This window comes from Dendropsophus ebraccatus, chromosome 11 (assembly GCF_027789765.1).
Source record: "Dendropsophus ebraccatus isolate aDenEbr1 chromosome 11, aDenEbr1.pat, whole genome shotgun sequence".
Lineage (NCBI taxonomy): Eukaryota > Metazoa > Chordata > Amphibia > Anura > Hylidae > Dendropsophus > Dendropsophus ebraccatus.
The window spans coordinates 13,701,137-13,726,199 of NC_091464.1; the positions used below are offsets into that span (position 1 = coordinate 13,701,137).

The 25,063-nt window shown below is 44.9% G+C and overlaps 1 protein-coding gene across 1 annotated transcript in view; it reads left to right on the plus strand.

The window, feature by feature from the left end:
• PIK3C2B (phosphatidylinositol-4-phosphate 3-kinase catalytic subunit type 2 beta) overlaps positions 1-23,897 on the plus strand; it is an 89,682-nt gene extending 65,785 nt beyond the window's left edge. Inside the window, exons 23-33 of the mRNA XM_069944655.1 lie at positions 3,280-3,416; positions 4,528-4,697; positions 4,787-4,943; positions 7,276-7,385; positions 7,474-7,675; positions 9,100-9,224; positions 11,014-11,131; positions 16,537-16,618; positions 18,651-18,757; positions 20,487-20,612; positions 21,620-23,897. Of these exons, the coding sequence (XP_069800756.1) occupies positions 3,280-3,416; positions 4,528-4,697; positions 4,787-4,943; positions 7,276-7,385; positions 7,474-7,675; positions 9,100-9,224; positions 11,014-11,131; positions 16,537-16,618; positions 18,651-18,757; positions 20,487-20,612; positions 21,620-21,808 (1,523 nt within the window). The 3' untranslated portion in view covers positions 21,809-23,897. The remainder of the gene's footprint in view (positions 1-3,279; positions 3,417-4,527; positions 4,698-4,786; positions 4,944-7,275; positions 7,386-7,473; positions 7,676-9,099; positions 9,225-11,013; positions 11,132-16,536; positions 16,619-18,650; positions 18,758-20,486; positions 20,613-21,619) is intronic.
• Positions 23,898-25,063: the final 1,166 nt, after the last annotated feature.

The following is a 25,063-nucleotide window of genomic DNA, read 5'->3' on the forward strand; positions in this document are numbered from 1 at the left end:
AGTGGGTTCCAGTGGATGGGGAAGCACAGGAGAAATCTAAGAGCCGTGTGAGGTGCGGATTTAAGGGAGGATACAAGCGGAGGTTACATGAAAGGCGGTATCGGGAGATCCAGTCACAGACGTCTGGAGGGGACAGGTTGTGGACGGCCATGTATGTCATGGGTAACAATGTAAACTGAATGTGTTAGGCAGGGAGCAAGGGAGGAGTGAGAGGAGACCTGGATTCAGGGAGGGGTCGAAACCCCTCCCAGAGCAGGAGGTTACAGTAGACCAAATGGGAGATGATTAGGACATGTACTAGTAGTTCAGATGAATCAAAGTTGAGAAAGAAGAGGATTGTAGAAATGGTGGAGCTGGCAGGAAGTGGTAAGATCCTGGAAATGTGGTTTGAAAGCATTAAAGGTGACCCCAAAGCTGCAGATTAAGGCCCATTAGACGGAGCGATAATCTGCTGAATCAGGCCGATTATCGCTCCATGTAATAGAGACAATGATCAGCTGATCGTGTCTTTAGGTCCCACACCAAAATGATTAGCTATGTGTAATAGTGATGCGAGCCCAACAGCTAATGATTTAATACACTGTTATACATCACCTCTTCACAATAGCTGATATAGATGATATAGCTGTCTTATCTGTTAGTTCTTTCAGTCTCATCTGGTACCATACAGGTTCATATACAGGATTCTCTTTGCTTAATGCAAAACTGAGTAGATGAGTTATATTGGGACAGTGGTGTTTACATACATATAAGTGCCTCATCAGCATATATATATATATATATATATATATATATATATATATATATATACTTGTTGTCCGTTATGCAGAGGAATGCCGATGGCTTTGGCTGTGTTGCAGTTGGCAGGCTGTACACAGTATTTATAGCTCTGTCATAACCCAGACCAGAGACATATAATCAGGAGAGCGGAACTGTCACCGACCTTCTATATTCAAGATTCTAATCTGACCGGGAAGACTATAAATAATGCATGCAGGCTGACAATGGCAGAGCCGAGAATGCTGGACTGCCGGCAATGTGCAGAATGTGACTTCTATAGTAATAATGGGACAGAACTGACACAGTTCTTGAGTGATCCTATCAAAGAATTGTCTATAAGACCATTCTAGAATTGACTACAGTGAGGCCTCCTTATTAGTCCCAACAAACCAGCAGCAATGTTGGATTAAAGCATGTGTTATAGTATAGCAATAATAAGCAGCTGATAGGGGATGTGCCAGCTCTTTGCACCACAGAGCAGTGACTGATGAACTGTCCTGTAGATAACTCATCAGTATGTTTTGCTTGGAAAATCCCTTTAACACTTAAATGAGAAGTCCAGCGAAAATTCTTGTTTAAGTATTGTATTTCCCCCCAAAAGTTATACAAATCCCCAATATATACTTATTACAGGAAATGCTTATAAAGTGCTTTTTTCCCTGCACTTACTGCTGCATCAAGGCTTCACTTCCTGGATAACATGGTGATGTCACTTCCTGGATAACATGGTGATGTCACTTCCTGGATAACATGGGGATGTCACTTCCTGGATAACATGGGGATGTCACTTCCTGGATAACATGGGGATGTCACTTCCTGGATAACATGGGGATGTCACTTCCTGGATAACATGGGGATGTCATGACCCGACTCCCAGAGCTGTGCGGGCTGTGGCTGCTGGAGAGGATGATTGCAGGGGGATGCTCAGTGTCCCTCCAGTGTCCTGTGTCCCTCAGTGTCCCCCTGCCATCATCCTCTCCAGCAGCCACAGCCCGCACAGCTCTGGGAGTTGGGTCATGACATCACCATGTTATCCAGGATGTGACATCACCATGTTATCCAGGATGTGACATCACCATGTTATCCAGGAAGCGACATCACCATGTTATCCAGAAAGTGACATGACCATGTTATCCAGGAAGTGACGTGACCGTGTATCCAGGAAGTGACGTGACCGTGTTATCCAGAAAGTGACATGACCGTGTTATCCAGGAAGTGACATGACCATGTTATCCAGGAAGTGACATGACCATGTTATCCAGGAAGTGACATGACCATGTTATCCAGGAAGTGACATGACCGTGTTATCCAGGAAGTGACATGACCGTGTTATCCAGGAAGTGACGTGACCGTGTTATCCAGGAAGTGACGTGACCGTGTTATCCAGGAAGTGACGTGACCGTGTTATCCAGGAAGTGACGTGACCATGTTATCCAGGAAGTGACGTGACCGTGTTATCCAGGAAGTGACGTGACCGTGTTATCCAGGAAGTGACGTGACCGTGTTATCCAGGAAGTGACGTGACCGTGTTATCCAGGAAGTGACGTGACCGTGTTATCCAGGAAGTGACGTGACCGTGTTATCCAGGAAGTGACGTGACCGTGTTATCCAGGAAGTGACGTGACCGTGTTATCCAGGAAGTGACGTGACCGTGTTATCCAGGAAGTGACGTGACCGTGTTATCCAGGAAGTGACGTGACCGTGTTATCCAGGAAGTGACGTGACCGTGTTATCCAGGAAGTGACATGACCGTGTTATCCAGGAAGTGACATGACCATGTTATCCAGGAAGTGACATGACAATGTTATCCAGGAAGTGACATGACCATGTTATCCAGGAAGTGACATGACCATGTTATCCAGGAAGTGACATGACCATGTTATCCAGGAAGTGACATGACCATGTTATCCAGGAAGTGACATGACCATGTTATCCAGGAAGTGACATGACCATGTTATCCAGGAAGTGACATGACCATGTTATCCAGGAAGTGACATGACCATGTTATCCAGGAAGTGACATGACCATGTTATCCAGGAAGTGACATGACCATGTTATCCAGGAAGTGACATCACCATGTAGCATAAGCATTTAGCATAATAAGTGTATATTGGTGATTTGTATAACTTTTGGGAGGCAATACAATAATTTAATAAAAATTTTCGCCAGACTTCTCCTTTAAATGGGTTATCAAAGCTTAGAAAAACTTGTCCGCTTTCTTCTAGATACAGACCTCTCTCATCCTCAGTTTGGGTCTTGTTTTGCAGCTCAGTTCTATTGAATTGAATAGAGCAAAGTTGTAATACCACACACAACCTGAGGACAGGTGTGGCACTGTTTTTGCAAGAAAGTGGTGGTGGCAGCAGAGATCACTCTATCCATTGGCTTTTTCTGGTTTACTACCAGCGGAGACCAGATCCTTTTAAAAGTACAAGTAGAGTTTCAGATGCCTCTGTCATGTCTCTAGGTGCAGACACATAGTTTGATCTCTTTTTCCAGGTATGGTTGAGATGATCCCATCTGCAGAAACTCTGAGAAAGATCCAGGTGGAGCACGGAGTCACTGGTTCATTTAAGGACCGACCACTTGCTGTCTGGTTGCAAAAACACAACCCTACAGATGATGAGTATGAAAAGGTAATGAGACCTATGTGGTGTGCCATACACCTTCAATAACTGACAGTGGAATGATCCTCTAGTCATCAGTTATCTCTCCCATCCTCACCATACGCAGAAACATTCAGCACGGACGAGCCTTCTTGTGTTTTCTATGGGGAGGGGAGGGTTTAGCCGCAGCAAGAGCCGAGTTCTGGCTGCTGCTCGTCTCTCCCAGAACAAAGAGGTCAGACAGTGATTTTCTATCTTGATCCCCTATCTCCACTGACATCATCTGATGGGAGAGCCCCCACACACCTTATACCGATGGCCAAACCAGCTACAAGCGGTGGGTACAGCTCACAAGAGCATTGAGGTATGGGGACTTAAAAGGAGTACTCCATGCAGGTAAAATATATGTTGAATCATCCTCCCTCCTGGAGACTAACAATTCTTTCCATACATGTCATTACCTTATCTGTCTCCTCCTCCCAGTTCTGAGCTTCTGCTTTTTGCTGAAGATACAGAAAATTGTGTGTGAGCTGCTCATTCAGTCTCCCCCTCCCTTCTAAGACAGCTGAAATAAACAGTGTCCCTGGCCACTGTGTCTGTTGTCTGTAATGCGGGAGGGTTAATCTAAGGTCAAGTTACTTGTGACCTCACTGTGCTTAACCCTCCCGGCATTACACAGTGCAGATACAGCCTGCCAGGGATACTGTTTAAATGAGCTGTCTTGGAAGGGGGTGGGGGAGACGGAAAAAACAGCTCTTATACTGTATTCTTTGTCTTGGAATGAACAATGAATTGTTAGTCTCCAGGAAGGAGGATGATTCAACATATATTTTACCTGAGTGGAATACCCCTGTAATTTTAAAACAACTGTTAGTAAGCTTACCTTAAGGGCTGTGCACCAAAATGTTGGCAAATTTTTGGCGCATTGAAATCACTCCCTTTTTTGTCAGGCCACGCCCATTTGTCATACTTGGTGGCAAAATGTCTAAAAAATTTTAGTTAATACACTACAATGCAAGTTGTGACAGTTTTCTTGGAGTAATATTCTAGCAGATTTGTAGTAAATCTGGGCCATTGTATCTGGGTAATTATTGGCAAGGTTTAGAGTGATTGGTAACCATGTTCATGTTTTATTGTACAGGCGGTGGAGAATTTCATCTACTCTTGTGCCGGCTGTTGTGTAGCCACCTATGTGCTCGGGATATGTGATCGGCACAATGACAACATCATGCTGAAGACAAGTGGTCACATGTTTCATATAGACTTTGGCCGCTTCTTGGGACACGCGCAAATGTTTGGCAATATTAAACGGTGGGTAAAATTCATGGCTCCATGTGCCTGGTACAAAGCTATTTGGCTAAAGTCTTATCAGTGTTTGTATCCGATTTGTTCCACTGCAGGGACCGCGCTCCATTCGTCTTCACATCAGATATGGCATATGTTATCAATGGAGGGGACAAGACCTCCAGCCGCTTCCATGACTTTGTGGACTTATGCTGCCAGGCATATAATCTCATCCGCAAACATACTCATCTATTTCTCAACCTGCTGGGATTGGTAATGAAATTTACTTATGTTCATATCAAGAACAGATGTAATGTGGATTTTCTGTTTGAGTTAGAGTTGTAGAGTATCTATAGCAATGTGTGGTTCCATTGGATCTCTGTATATTTCTATTTTAAGTATTTTCCTGCGTTTTTGCTGTCCATTTGTCTCATCTTTTTTATGCAAAAAAAGTTCCATTATAAAAATTAAATTCAAAAACGGATCAAAACACATGTTTTTTTTATGTACACACACTCTTTTATGTGTACGTTAAAAAAAAGGATGCGTTTTGATCCGCTTTTTTTTTTTTTTTTTTAATAATGGAAGTCAATGGGAAAACGGATCAAAGCGGTTGCACACAAATACACCTGTTTTTTGCATTAAAATAAAAACAGGCTGCAAAAACATAGTGTGAACCGAGCCTAATTCCAGAGGAAATAAATTGCATGTTCTGCAGAATTCTCCCCTCTTCCTCTTGGGAAAATACTGTATATGGATAGTGCATGGCAGCACCATAAGGTGGCGCTGTTTTCTATTCCTTCACATAGAACTGTACTGTTCCATGCTAGATACATAGCCCGCCTTTCCTAAGGTTTGCATCAATGCTCTTGTTTTATTAATTTTCCCATTTTTCCCGTCAGTACTATAGATGTTAGATAACTTTGCTATGGTGTTTTCTGCGGACAGTGACCTACAATTTCAGATTTATATAGTAAAATTGCCTCAGTGGATTGTCTTTGCCTATTAGACATTAGACCAGCTTCTGGCTTTGGTCATGTATGCATTGGTGGCTCTGTTTACGTAGACATCTTGTCAGACCCAACAGACCCCATTATACATCAGTGGGGTCTGTTAGGCAATGTAACCGATCTGTTACAGCATAGTGGCAGATGTGAACAGAGCCTTATTTTAAAAAATTATATGTACTATTTTGTGCATTTACTAATGGGATGATTTACTGTGGCCGTCGAAGTGACCGTCCATTACTAGTGTTGAGCGGAGTTGCCGAGACTATTTGGGTTCAGCAACATTCTCCGGTCCCAAACACACTCTGCATTCATCTCCTGGGGAAGTTGGATGCCGCCCCAGGGAGTCCTGGAGACTTTGATACATTTATAGGATATATCCATGTTTTCCTGACAGCCCTAGGGTGGCATCCAAGTTCTCCAGCTGCTGGGAATCAAGAGAATGTTGCCTAACCCGAACAGTACTGCAACTCCGCTCAGCTAAACGGACAAAAATCTAATGTGTTGTGTGGGCCTTCTACAGCAGTGGCAGATGTCAGGAGAGAAGCATTGGGGAATGTTTTATTTCTCAGGTACATTAGCTGCCACCATAGATGTCTGGAAGCGGCATTCCTCCATTTTCCATTTTCCAAGCATGGTCCATATATACAGAACTTCAGCAACTCCTGACATCATTCTTGATCATGCTGCGAACTCCGACACTGTTTATATCTTTGTTCCAATGCACTGACAGTTCTGATAGTACATTGTCTATATATATACAGACTGTGCACGATACGTGTGGATGACCCCTTGGAGGACTTGCCTACTCAGTCAGTTATATATATGTGGGTCAGAAAGATGATGGTTGGCCATGCTGGTGTGTCTTTAAAGAGACTCTGTCAGTAGGTTTATGCCGTCCTATCTCCGGGTAGGATAAACTAGAGACCGAGAAGCTGAACAGAATGATGTATCACTCACATTGTTCTGTGCAGCTGATCCAGAGATCTCCTCCTAAATAACAAGGACAATAAGTAGTCCTCTCCATTATGTGCATGAGCCCAGTAGTCCTGGATATTCATGAGAAGCAGAAAACTCCGCACACCAGCTGCTGATTGGCAGTTATCTATCCATGCTGTGTATAGGCAGTCACCTGTCACTCAGCAGCTGGAGGGTGGGGGGAGGGGCGTGGCAAGAATCCTATTCTACTGCATATTAGGAGAACAGCTGAACAAAATGATGTAAGTAATACACTGAACTGTTCAGCATTTTTGTCACTATTTTATGCTACCCTCATTTCATTTACCTAGTGACAGATTTCCTTTAAGTTAATAAGGACTTTTTGTGGTGACATTAAGTGAAACAATAGCAATGGAGCTACCTACATAACATATAGCCAGTGTTAATTTATCAAGGTGGAGTTTGACTTTAACACATAGGACGTGATTGTAAATCCACGTGGTCTGTACCTCTTCCTGCTTTGTGGTGTCGGCTTGAATCTAGGCCACCGCAAATAGCAGCAGATTATTTTTTCAAACTGTTCCAGAAATATTTGTAGTCTATAATTATGGAGATATTAGCACTTGGTTGGAAGCCTCACGCCCGTCTGTCTGCTTTAGATGCTGTCGTGTGGGATTCCGGAGCTGTCTGACCTGCAGGATTTGAAGTATGTCTATGATGCTTTGCGCCCACAAGACTCTGAAGCTGATGCCACCACCTATTTTACCCGGTAATCGGAGCAGAGCTGTTATTCGTACGTCGGCTTACCATACTAATACAAACTAAGTGCTATATACATGCCTGTTTCTCTTCTCCAGCCTTATAGAGTCAAGTCTGGCATCAATGGCAACAAAGTTGAATTTCTTCATTCACAATCTGGCCCAGCTGAAGTTCAGCGGCTCCGACGAGCGGTTAACACTGTCCTTTGCTCCAAGAACTCACACAATGAAAGCAGATGGGAGGATCCTTGATGTCTTCCTAACCCGCTATAAGAAGATATTCAATCCTAACAAAGGATATGTGAGTGTGAAGTCCTCTTCATACATGTTTGTTAGAGATGAATGAACTTTTCAACAGGTTCCACCTAACTTTAGCGTAAAGTTTGCGTTCAACCGAAACAGCTGGACCATTGCAGCCGTTTAGTGCAGCCGCCAAACCCCAGTGACTGAGACGGGACAGTGCTGCGGCCCGTAATTGGCTGAGCAGGTTGTAGAGAGTGACAGCTCACTCAGCCTATCACTGGCCATGGCGCTGTACTGTCTTAGGGGCCTATTCCGCGAGAGCGATAATTGGCCGAATCAGGCCGATTCAGTCGATTATCGCTCCGTGGAATAGAGAGATCGATCAGCCGATGATCGTGTCTTCGACTGATCGTTCATTTAGGTTCAAATTTAGGTTCGTTCATTGGTCGTTCATTTAGGTTCGTTCGCCACCCGCGCATCGCTACGGTGGAATAGTGGTGCGCGGCGGGCGACCGACGATTCAAGCACCATATATTACCTTGCAGGGCTTCTCCTCCGCTCCATCTTCCTCCCCGGGTCCCGCAGAACAGCATCAACTCCTGAGCGGTCTGACAGCTCACTCAGGCCACTCCGGAGTTGATGCTGCACCCCGCGGGACCCGGGGAGGAAGACGGAGCGGAGGAGAAGCCCTGCAAGGTAATGTATTCTGCTAGGACTGCAAGGACATCGGTAACGATGTCCCTGCAGCCCTTGTTTCACAATCATTGGGGCCGTGGAATAGGCCCAGTAAACGAGCGCCAATCTAGCAGATCGGTGCTCGTTTACATCGTTGCTCGGCCTGTGGAATAGGGCCCTTAGTCAACGATTGGCTAAACAGGCTGGAGGCAGCTTTTTTTTTTTTTTTTTTTTTTAAATGTGCAGCCACCATCTTACCGAACTTGTTTCGAACTTTGCAAAAAGTTTGGTTCAGTACCAAACCAAACTTTTTGCACAGTTCAGAACGAATTTCAGTTTGTGTAGTTTGGTTCGCTCATCTCTAATGTTTATTTGTAGCATTTGCATTGCTTTAAAGAGAATATCCAGCGGTACATCGCTTTTCTGTTATCACCATGAATAGACTGGCGCCAGCAAAGGAATGTGGTGCCACAGTCCTTTTTTTTTCTTTTTTTTTTATTATAATGGAGCTGCATCATAGAGGGAAGGGGGTTTCCTCTCACTGGGGGCAGGCCGGGCCCACCTCCAGTGCTTGAGGCTGGGGCGGTGCTTGGTAATAGACCGGTGTTGGTAAAAGGACTGTGGCACCGGCATCCCCATGCCAGCGCTGGTCTTTTTATGGTAAAAACAGAAAAGCAATGTACCGCTGGTACATTCACTTAAAATTACAATAGCTTTTGCACATATATGTAGTCCAGGAAACGATTTGGAAATGCCATTGCTGCATACTTTATTATATATGAACAAGGTTTGTCCTGATTTTTACAGGTCTATGTTATTAAGGTGGTACGGGAGACCTCAAATGACACCACTTTTATACAGAGATCCTTCGAGGAGTTCCAGGAGCTGCATAGCAAATTGAGGTTGCTTTTCCCATCATCACAACTTCCAAGGTAACATTGATTGTAAGATTTAATGTTAATGATCCCAGTGTGGTTTCACCCACTGAATCCACATGTTAGATGATTGGGAGGTTGAGTCTCTATTAACCTCTTAAGGACATATGACGTACCGGTACGTCATATGTCCGCACTTGCACTTCAAAGCGGGGCCGCGCGGCGGCCCCGCTTTGAAGTGCCGCGATCCCGGGTGCCGCGAGTAGCCCGGGACCGCTGCTATTAGCGGGCACGGTCTGATCGCCGTGCCCGCTAATTAGCTAATCGGAGGCAGCTGTCAAAGTTGACAGCTGCCTCCGATTACCGGAGGCAACGTTTCCCTGGGGTCTAGTGGGGGAGATCGCTCCTCCGGGACCTTGTCCCGGAGGAGCGATCTCAGTTACTGATGCCGGCCGGGGACGCGTCCAAGATGGCGCCGTCCTCGGCTCGGCACTCGTTCGTTTTCGGCTGCAGCAGCCGAAAGCAAACGAGTGCCGATCTCATGGATCTCTGCAGCATATCTATGCTGCAGAGATCTCAATGAGAGATCCAAGTGTATATACTAGAAGTCCCCCAGGGAGGCTTCTAGTATATGTGTAAAAAAATAAATAAAGTGTTGTTAATAGTAAAAAGCCCCCTCCCCTAATAAAAGTCTGAATCACCCCCCTTTTCCCAGGTTTTAAATAAAAGTAAACAAATAAATAAATAAACATGTTTGGTATCGCCGCGTGCGTAATCGCCCGAACTATTAATTAATCACATTCCTGATCTCGTACGGTAAACGGCGTCAGCGCAAAAAAATCCCAAAGTGCAAAATTGCGCATTTTTGGTCGCATCAAATCCAGTAAAAATGTAATAAAAAGCGATCAAAAAGACGTATATGGGCAATCAAGGTACCGATAGAAAGATCACATCATGGCGCAAAAAATGACACCTCGCACAGCCCCATAGACCAAAGGATAAAAGCGCTATAAGCCTGGGAATGGAGCGATTTTAAGGAACGTATATTGGTTAACAACGGTTTGAATTTTTTACAGGCCATCAGATACAATATAAGTTATACATGTTATATATCGTTTTAATCGTAACGACTTGAGGAACATAACATTGAGCATAACAAGTCAGTTTTACCCCAGGGCGAATGGCGTAAAAACACATTTCCCCCAAATAAAAGAAATGCGTTTTTTTTTTCAATTTCACCACACTTTGAATTTTTTTCTGGTTTCGCAGTGTACTTTATGCAAAAATTCAGCCTGTAATTGCAAAGTACAATTAGTGACGCAAAAAATAAGGGGTCATGTGGGTTTCTAGGTGGAAAAATGCAAGTGCTATGGCCTTTTATGCACAAGGAGGAAAAACCGAAAACGTAAAAACGAAAATGGGCCACGTCCTTAAAGGGTTAATTAACTTAATTGCTAAATGTTCTGTCCATGTAAAAGTGACAGCGATCAGCTGATCGTTGGCGGATTAGATATTTTGTGCGGCGGTAAAATTAATCATTATGGCCACACATCTCTCTGTGTAAAGAGGAGATGTGCGGCCGATAACAATGAATGTTAATGGCCGCTCAAACAATATGGTATATGGCTAGATTCACATGAATTCCCAGCGAAATCCACTGAGGATCCCTTGCCTGTCATTTTTGAGATAACATACTCTCAGCGGGATTGATATCCTGCTGTGTGTATGTAAGTGACAGCCCCCTTACCCCCCAATTGCCCCCCGCCCCTCATGCTGTACCAGTTCAGATGATGATTTTTTTTTCTCTCCTACATCATTGATAACGGACTTTGCTTTTTGCTTCCAGTTTCCCAAGTCGCTTTGTTATTGGTCGTTCCCGTGGAGAGGCGGCAGCAGAGCGTCGGAAGGATGACTTGAATGCATATATTTGGCACTTGATCCATGCCCCTCCTCAGGTGGCTGAGGTGAGATCAGGATTTATTGAAAAAGAGTTCATCTTACAAGATCTTTGTATTCTATGGCCATTGCAGTCTGAATGTAAAATTAATGAAGTGTACTATGGCCCTGACTTTGCACCAGAAGCCTCACCCACATCTTTCCTTGGCCGTACCAAAACACGCTCTTCGGTTTTCGCACGTCCCTGCTAGCGGTACCCTTAAGCGCTTGGCTTCTGTATTAGGAAGTGGAGATCCCCCCAGTCGTGCCCCTTAGGAATTCGTAGTTAAGTTGCTTTTACACTACTGCGGCCTGAGGGAAACACTTGCATCCTTCCCTAATTACAGGAGACATTGTCTCTCCTCCACTGCTCCCCCTCTACCATCTATGGCTTGATGATATCTGCCAAATGGCAAACTCTACCCCATTATCAAATGTGAACACATACCAATAACTTCGGGGGGTGTAACGTGTCTTACTTAGGAGTCTCTTCTCTCCCTGCCCAGTCACATGAAACTTTACCCCATTACTGTAGAGAGTGACTCCCTAACACACCCGAAGCCACCCTCCTTTTTATGCTCTGACCTTGGAGGAATGGTTGGTGACCCATACCCAACATATGGAGGACCTGCTACCAACTTCGCCCCCTGATATTTCCAAATACTCCTCCACCTGGTGCTCTTGGTTTCTTTCAGCCATCCCCCAGTCTTCCTTACGGTCTCCCTGCCCTCTCTTCCACTGTCCCGGACATTTCTGGTAATTTAAATAACCCGTTTTTGGGGTAAGGCGAGCCCCAGCCAATTTCCTGGACTAGGAATCCTTGATAAGAGGTTAAGCCTTCACCTTACCAGCCTTCTGGCTTAAAGGGAACCTGTCACCCCCAGTGCTGGGGTGACAGGCTCCCGACCCCCCGCTACAGGCCCCTATACTAACCTGATCCCGCCGGGTCCCGCTTCTGGATCCGGTCGGGTTACGGACATCTCAGCCGCTGCAGCCCGACGCGCGCGCTGAGAGATGAGTCCAACGCTCATAGAGAATGAAGGAGAGTCCAGCGCTCCGTCATTCTCTATGAGCGTTGGACTAATCTCTCAGCGCGCGCGCCGGGCTGCAGCGGCTGAGATCTCCGTAACCCGACCGGATCCAGAAGCGGGACCCGGCGGGATCAGGTGAGTATAGGGGGCTGTAGCGGGGGGTTGGTAGCCTGTCACCCCGACACGGGGGGTGACAGGTTCCCATTCAGCTGCACCTGTCACACAGTTGTACCTGCTGTAATACTACCTCTCTCAAAAGTCTTTCCATAGTCTTTTGTTAGTTCAAATGGTGCCCTTTGTTTCCCTTATGAGGGAGGATACAACGGATATAAGCCTATCTGGGAGGCACATAAGTTACTGTATTAAATACAAACCCAATGCATCATGATTCTGTGAAATCTGACATTAAACAGTATTGTTTCTGTTAATATGTTACTTTTAAGCTGCTTTGTCCTTTATAAATGAGTATTATATACTTTTCTAATCCACAGTATGTAAAACTGATCAGTGGGGGAATTTAACCTCTGGCACCATCACCGATCAGGAAAACAGAAGTCAGTTGTCTCCTGAAGGAATGGAGCGGCAGCGTGTATACCCCATGGTGTACCACTGCTCCATTCATTGTCTATGGGTCCTCTGAACAGTTCAGCAATGTTTGGAAGTCCTATAAAGAATGAGTGGAGCAGCGGTCAAACATGCATTAAACCCCATAATGGAGGAGATACAGTATATAGTGAAGAGGACCTGTGTGTCAGATTTTTGTATAATTTTGATATCTCTGGTGCCCAGAATAGAGCTTTTAATTTTGTTACAATGTGGCTGACTATTTTCACCTGAACAATCAGGTGAATGTGAATATAATTACAAAAGGCATGTGTATATCTGAATCGCCCCCTCAACTTCATAGCCACACCCCCTGAGCGTGATTCATGCCCCCAGCCTCATGTTCACACCCCCTGAGCGTGATTCATGCCCCCAGCCTCATGTTCACACCCCCTGAGCGTGATTCATGCCCCTCAGCCTCCTAGCCACACCCTGAGTGTTTCTCCCCCCCCCCAGCCTCATAGCCAGACCCCCTGAGCATGATTCATGCCCCCAGCCTCATAGCCACACCCCCTGAGCATGATTTATGCCCTCCAGCCTCATGTTCACACCCCCTGAGCGTGATTTATGCCCCCCAGCCTCATAGCCAGGGCCGCCATCAGGAATTTCGGGGCCCCATACAACCAAAGTGTCTGGGCCCCCCACATTAATAAAAAAAAAAATAGTGTGTTGGCCCCACGCCTTGCTGGGAGGTATAATTTGGTTCAGATCAATTCTAGAGAACTGGCTCATATACCCCATTTTTCCCAGTGGCTTAAAATGTAACCTCTGTTATACAGTTATAAAATTGTAGAAACTAAATGTGAACAAGGTGCAATTTTAATTGTCACCATACAGCCTCTTGTGCTCTGTATGCAGTGCATTATATTCACCCCTGCAACGTACAATTTATAGCGTGTCTACAAGCCCAGCGGGGCTCATTATGATGGAGACTAAAACTTATACAAGAGTGGGGTAGGGGTTCCCCTGTATTCAGAATGCTGTTGAGTACTAGGCAATGCCCCGTCTGGGGTTATTGAATTTCGAGGGTCTGGGGGGCTGTGTGATTTGTATATGTTCACCAATATCCCCCCCCGCCCCCCCCCCCCCCCCGGTATGCTCACATAGAATACTGTATGTTGATAAGGCTAATATAATGAGGCTGTTCCATGTTAGTGAGCATATACAAATCACCCCCCCCCCCAGGCAGACTAGTTTAGCTCACCCAAGACAGTGATAGCGAATACATGGCGGTGAGAACGCTTTCTAGGAGATCCTGTTTGTGCAGCAGAGGTGTCTTTATCCTGCTCTGCATAGACCCTCGAAATTCAATAATCCCAGATGGGGCATTGCCTAGCACTCAACAGCATTCTGAATACAGGGGAACCCCTACCCCACTCTTGTATAAGTTTTAGTCTCCATCATAATGAGCCCCGCTGGGCTTGTAGACATGCTATAAATTGTACGTTGCAAGGGTGAATATAATGCACTGCATACAGAGCACAAGAGACAGCTATACAAGTAAGTGTCTATTTGAATTGCACCTTGTTCACATTTAATTTCTACAATTTTATAACTGTATAACAGACGTTACATTTTAAGCCACTGGGGAAAATGGGATATATGAGCCAGTTCTCTAGAATTGATCTCACACACACCAGCACACATGTATACAGACACCAGCACACATGTATACAGACACCAGCACACATGTATACAGACACCAGCACACATGTATACAGACACCAGCACACATGTATACACATACAGACACCAGCACACATGTATACAGACATACAGACACCAGCACACCAGGGCACGATGAAGTTTGAACTTCTGCAACCTGGAGAAATCACCTGATATCACCTGCAGTCCTATGTAACACCACAGATAACACAGCGATATCTCTGAGTACAGATAATGTAGTAGTCACCTGCAGTCCTATGTAACACCACAGATAACACAGTGATATCTCTGAGTACAGATAATGTAGTAGCTGTCACCTCGGGGCACCCCTACTAAATGATGTTCTACAAAATAAGAAAAGTGTCATACAGGGACTCACAGGTGACGTCTTCTTTGATCTGAGGCGTCACTTTCCCTTTTCCTCTCCATCCGGCCCAGACCTCCATGATGATTTCTTCCAGCTACGTTTCATCTTTTCAGAACCTGCGAGACAAACAATTTAGGCTCCGCACATTTCTAGCAGCTTCCTTTCCTTTCTCCCTCCTGTCGGCTCCCATAGTAACTGCGCTGTTTGGTGTTATGTGCAGTAAAGCGAGTAGGAATGTGGGATGCCCCCTGTATGTAGGATCCCCTGCTGTGCCCCCTGTATGTAGGATTCCCTGCTGTGCCCCCATGAGCTAATAATGCCCCTAGAGGTGGCCCCCATGAACTAATAATGCCCCCAGAGGTACCCCCATGAGCTAATAATGTCTCCAGAGGTGGCCCCCATGAACTAATAATGCCCCCAGAGGTGGCCCCCATGAACTAATAATGCCCCCAGAGGTACCCCCATACACTAATAATGCCCCCAGAGATGCCCCCATGAGTTAATAATGCCCCCAGAGGTGCCCCCATGAACTAATAATGCCCCCAGAGGTGCCCCCATGAGCTAATAATGCCCCCAGAGGTGCCCCCATATACTAATAATGCCCCCAGAGGTGCCCCCATGAGCTAATAATGCCCCCAGAGGTGCCCCCATATACTAATAATGCCCCCAGAGGTGCCCCCATGAACTAATAATGCCCCCAGAGGTACCCCCATATACTAATAATGCCCCCAGAGGTGCCCCCATGAGCTAATAAAGCCCCCAGAGGTGCCCCCATATACTAATAATGCCCCCAGAGGTGCCCCCATGAACTAATAATGCCCCCAGAGGTGCCCCCATGAACTAATAATGCCCCCAGAGGTGCCCCCATGAACTAATAATGCCCCAGAGGTGCCCCCATGAACTAATAATGCCCCCAGAGGTGCCCCCATATACTAATAATGCCCCCAGAGGTGCCCCCATATACTAATAATGCCTCCAGAGGTGCCCCCATGAACTAATAATGCCCCCAGAGGTACCTCCATATACTAATAATGCCCCCAGAGGTGCTCCCATGAACTAATAATGCCCCCAGAGGTGCCCCCATATACTAATAATGCCCCCGGAGGTGCCCCCATGAACTAATAATGCCCCCGGAGGTGCCCCCATGAACTAATAATGCCCCCGGAGGTGCCCCCATATACTAATAATGCCCCCGGAGGTGCCCCCATACACTAATAATGCCCCCGGAGGTGCCCCCATACACTAATAATGCCCCCAGAGGTGCCCCCATACACTAATAATGCCCCCAGAGGTGCCCCCATACACTAATAATGCCCCCACAAACATCCTACTCACCTAATCCGCACTGTACAGGCAGCAGCTCTTCCTCCTCTTCGGGCTCCATCTTGCGAGCCGCAGGGACGGGACTTCCGGCAGACGTGATGACGTCACATCATCACGCCTGCCGGAGAGGTCACGTCCCGGCCTCCCATAGGCTGCTGGTATGAAGTGCCGGCAGCCTATGGGAGAGAATACAGGAGGAGGACGCTGACAGGTCCTAGTGGCAAGGGGGGCCGTGCGGGCCCCCCTAGCGTAGCGGACGGGGGGCGGCGGCCGGCGGGCCCCCCCCATGTCTCTTAGGGTCCGGGCCCCATACTGCAGTCCCAGTTGTACTGCCCTATCGGCGGCCCTGCTCATAGCCACACCCACTGAACCAATGTAGCTTTTATGAATGGTTTAATGAATGGTTTCTTGGCTTTTGTGTTCACATTTTGCTCTCCTTCTACAGTGTGACCTTGTTTATACCTTTTTTCACACTCTACCCCGTGATGAAAAGAATATGGGCAATACATTAGCACAGAGACCCTCAGGTAAATATATATTTTTTAATCTTATGTTTCTCAGTCAAGCTGATTCTTCTTCTATATCCCCTCATATTAACATCATGATACTGAATAATGCACATGTATGTGATTGGACGTCATGGGAGCTGTGTGTGTGTGCAATCACTGCAGGATATCAGTAGTCATTAAAGGGGTACTCTGAAGAGTAGCAATTTTTTTTAACTATATTGTTTTAAAAAAACTTACGTTACTTTGTAATATAACTTTAATAAAATAAATATATTTTTACATCATTTTACATTGAATTGCAGCAGTAAGGGGCGACAGGTGCTTCTAATGTTTGTTTCCAAGCCCTGTACCCGCTCCCCGGCTCTGATCCAACGCTGCTGATACAGGGCAGCAGATAACCTGATTCTGGTTGTTTAACCCCTTAGATACCATGGCTAATAGTAACTGTAACATCTGAATATCTAAGTTATGTAACAGAGGGAAGGGACCTTTTCCATAGGTGGTTTGTGATGGAATTGTGGAGTGTCAGTGGGTCACCATGGCAGCCAGAGGCCAGATAGATATATATATAGATATATATCTCAGTATGCCAAGAAATCCACAGCACAACCTTCTTGTGAAAAAAACTTCCAAGTGTTTTATTCCATATCAAGCAAAAAATACATGCAACGTTTCAATCTCATCGCGAGATCAAGCATGTTTGAGAAAGATCCTCACGATGAGATTGAAACGTTGCATGTATTTTCTGCTTGATATGGAATAAAACACTTGGAAGTTTTTTCACAAGAAGGTTGTGCTGCAGATTTCTTGGCTTATCTAGTGGGGAGACGTGGATTCGGTCTCCAGCCGCTGGCACCCGAACACCAGTCCTACAGAGTGCACTCCGTTGTGGAAATATATATCTATTAAAAAAACTCTAGGCCCCCAGTAGTAATTAGAGAATCTAGAATAGGTTTATGCTGCCATCAATAGCAGCAGCATGAACTAGTGACAGAAATGCTGAACAGATCTGTGTATTACTCATTTTGTTCAGCCGTTCTCCTAATATGCAGGAGAATAGGATCCTTGCCACATCCCTCCCCCTGCCCTCCAGCTGCTGATTGACAGTTAACTGCCTATATACAGCATGGATAGATAACTGGTCTTCCAGTATTTATCAGCTGCTGTATGTCTGGCAAGAAGTGGTGTATTCTTTCCAGTCTGACACAGTGCTCTCTGCTGCCCCCTCTGTCCATGTCAGGAACTGTCCAGAGCAGGAGAGGTTTTCTATGGGGATTTGCTACTGCTCTGCACAGTTCCTGACATGGACAGAGGTGGCAGCAGAGAACAAAATACACCACTTTCTGCAGGACATACAGCAGCTGATGAGTACTATAAGGCTTGAGTTTCTTAAATAGAAATAATTTACAAATCTGTGAAACTTTCTGGTTGAAAACCATTTTTTTCCCCAGAATACCCCTTTAATTACATCTGCATATCTATTTATCTGTTGCACAACTTTGTTTTTGCTGATTTCTATTTCGATGCCAGGCACATGGCCCAGTAGGTTGCCTTTCAAGATAACAATACTTTGCATTTCAAAACATTATGCAAGCAGTTAAGCAATCCCTGCTTCTACTTCCCCAGGAAAAAAGGGAGATAGTGTTTTTTTTTTAAATATTTTTAATAAAGGAAATGTCCAGCCTCTGTTTTTGTTTTTTTGTTGTTTTTTTTAAGGCAGGGGCATGGGGGAAAGTAACAAAGGGTAGGACCTCACCTCTCCTTGTGCTTCTTCAGCCCTGGATTGTCGCTCTGGGATCTGTGACGCTGCACACCTCATGACCCAGCTGATGGACTGGCCACTCAGCCAGTCAAGAGTCTGGGACGGGACGCCACTCCAGTCACTGATCGGCTGAGCGGGCTGTCCATCAGCCAGGACAGACATCTTCCCCTGAGTTGTGACGTTTAGATTCGACCTGTTATTGGTTTACTGAAAATGAGTAAAGATGCTTTCTTGCTTTAAAACGTTTACAGATATTTAATAAAATCGACCTCATTATTTGTGTTTCAGATGCAACGTGGGCCGTTCCAGTGGGTAAAGTTGGAGGGGAGGTCAAACTGTCAATTTCCTATAAAAATGACCAGCTCTTCATTATGGTGATGCATATCCGTAGCCTGGTAAATATGCACATTAATCACTATTGATCATATACGTGGTACCTTGTATTATGGGGTACTGCAGGCACTGTGTGTGTGAACATGGCCTGAACAGGCAATTTCTGTAAAAGCAGCACTCCTGCCGCCGCTACCAACAAGGTTTTGACTTTACCGCCTTTTCTGTACGGGGCATCTAGATTTGTTTCCTGATTTTGGGATACAAACCCTGCCATGGCAAAAAGCTTAGGTTTTAATGGTTTCTGAGAAAAACGTGTTCTTGCAATTTGTGTGGAAAAAATAGGTATAAAAAAAGGCAGCAGAATATGGTTTGCCTATAAACCTTTTCTATAACTGTGCCGTCCTATGTTTAACCATGCCCCCCCCCCTTATGCAGCAATTACTTGGTCAATGTGAAACCTGTCTGTGGTGTTGGCTCTCGTTTGTTGTGGAACAATAAGGTTTGCTTGATGAATTGGATGTGTCAGGCGTCTGGTCCCCTGTGGTTATGCTGCTGTTGCGCTGTAGTTGCACGGCCAGGTACATTACATCAGCTGCTTTGCTGTGTGTATTGCACAGTGATGACTTCATATAGTGGCAAGACGAAGCAACTCACAGGGGTGAGGCCGATAGCAGCCAGGCAGAATGTGGGAGCTTACGCTGCAACATTTACATTGTAATATCAAGTTCAAAATGACCGGTATCAGGGGAATGAAACCGAGCACCTGTATAAGAAATAACAATAACAAGTAGCCCGATACGACAACGGGAATGCAGGTAACAGGTGTTCAGCATTGTATTGTATTGTATCCATCCTTTCCTTTCTTTGACTCTGTTTAGAGGGATGTTCCAGTGAATACTTTCTTTTTGGTTACTTAAAAAAATAAGTAAATAAAGTTATTGCCCCTCTGCTGCCACCAATGGTGGCCTGGTCCTGCAACAAGTATATACTGAGCCTCCCATAGACATTACACTTGGGGAAGAAGTGTACGTCAGTGGAGATGCAGCCATGGTATCCTGTAGCACAGTTACCCCTGCTCACTCTGCTACACTGCGCTGCGGCTGCAGCTCTGCTGGCACAAACAATTTCATTACATAAAGTTAAAAAGTATACAGTATAAATTCTTATTTGCCAGAGTACCCCTTTAATGAAAATAGTACTTCCAGTAGCATCCGGAATTCCAGACTATTTCCTTCTGAGCATTATGGAATGGTCCAGAATTCTGGACTCTGCCATAGACTTCTATAATTTTCTGACCTATTTTCTGGAATGAACACCCTTCAGGAAAAATCTTTTAGGTGTCTGTGGGGGGGGGGGGGAGGGGGGTTGATGCAGTACTGCACTGTGTAAGGGCTACCCAATGCTGCATCCTTAAATTGGCAATTCTGGATGTGGCTGAACCCATTTCTTCCCATACAGGCGCACAGGATGCTAGGATTATCTGCAACGTTGTGTGGCTACTATTGGTTACTGCATTGCATGGGGGGGGCGTAGCTTTGGCCACATGCAGGAATACCAATATGGGAATGCGGTCTACAACCACGCCGGAACCCACGCCGCTCGACATCCGGCCTGTCTCACTCATGTGATGTCTTGCGCACCTCTGCTCAAAGAATTGACAAGTGAGTTCTTTCAGTGTAGGTGCCAAAGACATCACATTGAGACAGTGGGGCAGGCAGCTTATAGTTATAAAATAGTATATAATATGTATATTCCAAAGTAAACAAACATTGTTTTTAATCCTCTAAACAGCCCCTTCAGGATAACAATGAGCCGAATCCATATGTGAAGATCTACCTGTTACCAGATCCACAGAAGACGACAAAGAGGAAAACCAAAGTGGCAAAGAAAACCTGCAACCCAACATATAATGAAATGGTGAGTGTTTTCGCAGATGTGCTTGCCAGCTAAATGTCTTTCTTAAAGGGAGAGACTTAATTTTTTTTTAATACATTGCTTTAATAAAGTTATATTACTTTGTAAATAACTTCATTAAAATAAATGTAAAATAGTTTATTTATAGATCATTTTACGCTGAGTGGCAGTAGTAGGTGTCGGGAACTCCAGGGCTGTAAGCATAAAGTTACTAAGCATCAGCCGTGTTCTAAACTGTGGGTGGAAAACTATTTTTAGTATTGTAAGGACTTGTATGTTGAGTAAACAGTTATAATAATCACTGATATTATTTAGACATGTCGGTACTCATTTCTGGTGATCTAGTAGCTGGGACGCCCACCAGTGAATGAAAGGAGACCCTTTAAATGGGGACATCAGCGGCAGAAATAAACCGGTTCATTCTTTGGACGGACAACGGAATCAGTCCGTTTATAGAATGGAGACTATAGCATGGGCAGAGATGCGTGTGGCCGTGAGCGGGAACGAGAGATGAAATCCGCGGGATGAAACTCCCGTGTTTGATTCCTCAATCTGAACATATCCTGAAAGGGTTATTTGGAGAGGAGAAAAGGTCCTACCATTTCTACTCTCCGGCGCTCCTCTTCCTCTCTCTGTCAGTCTGTGCTGATTCTTGCCCAGATTGGGGGGGAAGGGGGAGTTTGGAGCAAGTTGTGGGCAACGATCAGTAGCTGCCTTATGTTGCTGCAACACCAGGAACATCAGGTAGCTATTGGACATTGACCAACCTCGGCCACATGCAGATCCCACCCTCTTTCATCTACGGAAGATGGGCAGACAGAGAAAGTGGAGCGCAGGAGAGCAGAAGGGTTAGGACCTTTTCTGCTCTCCAGAGTTTCCATTTAATCACTGAAGAGAGGCTCAGAGTCCTCCTACTATGTGGTTGTAATAGACAGACCGTCATAATGCATAGATGAACCTATAGCCTTGGTTCGTTCACAAACTTAATAAGTATGTCTGTTCTCTTACAGTTGGTGTATGATAAGATTCCTAAAGGAGACCTGCAGCAAAGGGAGATCTGGCTAACCGTACTCAGTGAAGAAGGATTTAGGGAAAATGTCCTTCTTGGAGAAGTCACCATTCGGCTTCGAGATATAGACCTCAGTCAGGAGAAGATTTGCTGGTTCAAGCTTGGTTCTGCTAGCCCAATGGCTAACTAGACATCAATAGCGTGTGTCACCTGTATGGTGGCTGCTCTCTACAATGCCTTGTGTTCTTTATAAGGTTGTTGTAACCAGACACGAGCTCAAGGAGTTTTTATTTTAACTGACAGCGGATATAAATATATATTATATTTTTTTCCAAGGGAATTCAAGAGACTGCGAATAATTACTGGCTTCCTTCTAAAGAAGGGTTTCAGAAAAAGACTGGAAAATTTACAGTATGTTTAATAAGTTTACCTTGTGTCAAGGGAAGCAGTCTAGTATCAAATTAGCCGAAATTTTTTTTTGTTTGTTTTATTTCTTCTTGGGGGTGGGGCTGGAGCATAGGTTCTAGTATTGTAAATGGATTTGTCCATGAAAGGAAGCTTGACTGTCCAGGAAGTTGCTCTGAAACTCTTACGGTCCCAATACACCTTTAGACTTATGTCGGCCGGACCTGCTGCTCGCAGGTGTATGGGTCATTCTAGGAAACTACTGACCGATGATGTCTGTGGTGATAAGGGTCGGCCCTGATGGATTATCACAGCTGACCCCTTTGATCAGAGAGATAAGCCTAAGGATATGTGCACACTACGGAATTTTTGCACGGATTCCGCAGGTCTCCACCACGCGCATCTACGCTGGTCACATAGGCCTCATTCTGTGGTTTGGCAGATTCTGCCGGAATTTGGCAAACCATAAAATGAAGCCTATGGGACCAGCAGAGATGCGGCGGGTGATCTGTTGGAATTTCGTAGTGTGCACATACCCTAAGCAAGAACGCTCTCACTGCGGCTTACCCCTTCCCATAGAGAACACTTGGCCGTGCCAAATGTTCCTGTATATGGGAAGACAGGAGAGAGAACTGACGGCCGGACTTATCGTTTAGCCGTCAGTTATTGAAGATGTATAAGGGCCTTTAGACATACCTGTTTATTCTGGAGAGTTTAGATGACATTACCAGTGCAGGTAGATATAAGCACCTTTTTTTAATGCCGCTGCATTGGAGTTGTATGTATCTTGTTTTACACTTCTTTTCTACATTTTGTTTTATTATTGTTGCCATTGTATTTATTTCATTTCTCCAGCTAGGTCTCCTACTGGTTCTTTCCCTGTAGAGTAGTGGTGTAAAACTTGTGGCCCTCAAGCTGTTGCACAACTACAATTCCCATTATGATTGAACAGCCATTGGTTGTCCTGGCTTGATGGGAATTGTGGTTCTGCCATAGCCGTAGGGCCGAAGGTTTGATACCTGTGCCAGTGTACAGCTATATTATTAACCTAACTAAAATACAATTGTGAAGAAAGTAAAAGCATAAGAGTTATATACAGATATTAACAAATAAGAGGACCAATGCCCACTGTACCTAGTATGGAATATATATTCCTGAGAATGTTTCTGTATAAGGGCTAGTAGTTCTGGTAAATTATTATTTAAGGCCTGAAGATTGTATAGTAGCCATAGGTCTCATTCATTATAACATCCAGGGAAACACTTGAATCCTGCATTGCTCTGATTTTAAGGTTCTCCTTCAGGAACCACATTGAACACGTCAATCACCCAGATGGACTGCTTTTGTTCTAGATGTATGAAGTAAAAATAACCTAATGTGTCGGTATATATATATTGTACATGTACAAATAATATTGTGTAGTTAGAGACAAGGGGACCATGTGAGGGATCTCCATAGTGGTTATGTCTTTGCTCAGGCCAGTGATTGCACTCATAGGATGCCAAGAAGAAAATCTTTGACTGTTAGATAATATTCTTACTAAAATTTTGTACTTGAAATAATTTTCAGAATATTTGGGACATATAACACAAATAGAAATGGTCTAAACTTTACCTTGCAGTAAAACTTCTGTAAACTACATATGTCTCTCCAAAATATGAAGATCCCGGTATCGCTGGAGTTGGTGCCTGTCATTCTCATAGGACGAGGATTTGGATTCGCAGACGCTGTGCACCTGTACAATTAACAATTTGCTTCCCAAGGAGAGCTGCGTTGAAGGCGGCGGTGGTTCATCTTCCTCTGCCTATTACTGACCACTAATGCAAGATAATGTGTATGCGCTGAATAAAAGAAGCTGTTCTGATTTCTAACAATTTGCTTCCCAAGGAGAGCTGCGTTGAAGGCGGCGGTGGTTCATCTTCCTCTGCCTATTACTGACCACTAATGCAAGATAATGTGTATGCGCTGAATAAAAGAAGCTGTTCTGATTTCCAACTGATTCCAGTCTAATTATTACTTTATTTTGACAATGTTAGGGTCAGTTCACACTGAGCAAAAGCTGCCATGCTCAGTGTCCTGCATGGTCTGAGTGGGAGGGCACATGTAATTTCTTTGAGCGGAGGGGAGGAAGCAGAGGCGCATGCACCCTCCCATTTAGACACTGCAGGGCACTGATCATGGCGGGAATTCTGCCGTTTTTGCTCAGTGTGAACGTAGTAGTAGTAGTCATGTAGTAGTCATAGTACATAGTAGTCGTAGTAGTCATGTAGAGTACTCTCTATGACATATAGTCATTGAAGGGGGGATTGTAAACTACTGCAGTTTTCTAGTACCACTATTGTTCATGGGCTCAATCTCTATTCTTGGAAAACCTCTTAATGCCAATCGCATTAACCCCTATGGAATCCCGGCCGGAGTGTATACACACTAAAAACTGCCATGTCTATTTTGTGCGGCCACACGACTGTGCACATAATGTAAAGTGCAGCTCCCGCCCGTGCTTTACATTGTCTGCTATGGCTAATTGGAGTGCGGGCACACCCGAATGTGCCCGCACTCCAATTAAGTTGAAGTTTACCGTGTCACGGAATGACCGCTGTTTTGCCATGTGTGAACATAGCCTTAAAGAGAATCTATCAGCAGCTTTATGCTGCCCTTTCTTTTTTTTTTGCCCCCAAACATATTTTTTTTTATTTACCAAAGACAGGTACAGAGAATACAGCAATATAATGCATCTGACAGTCGAGAACTCGTCCAAGGAAAATTATATATTCCCCACCCCCCCTTAACAAACCTCCCCTAGACTAATGGGTCATAGAAGGCATCTCCGGTACCAACCAACTGGCTAGTAGAGATCTTTTAGCCACTAGTAAGAGAACATGTACTAGGGAAGAGATTGTGGACTCGTCTGGAGGGATATGTAGGATCACCAGGTGAGGATCTAACGGTAGAGTCACCTTCAATTTGACTTTTATGAGATCTAACATAGCTTGCCAAGACAGCTGCACCTTCGAACAAGTAAAGAGCCCATGGTATAGGT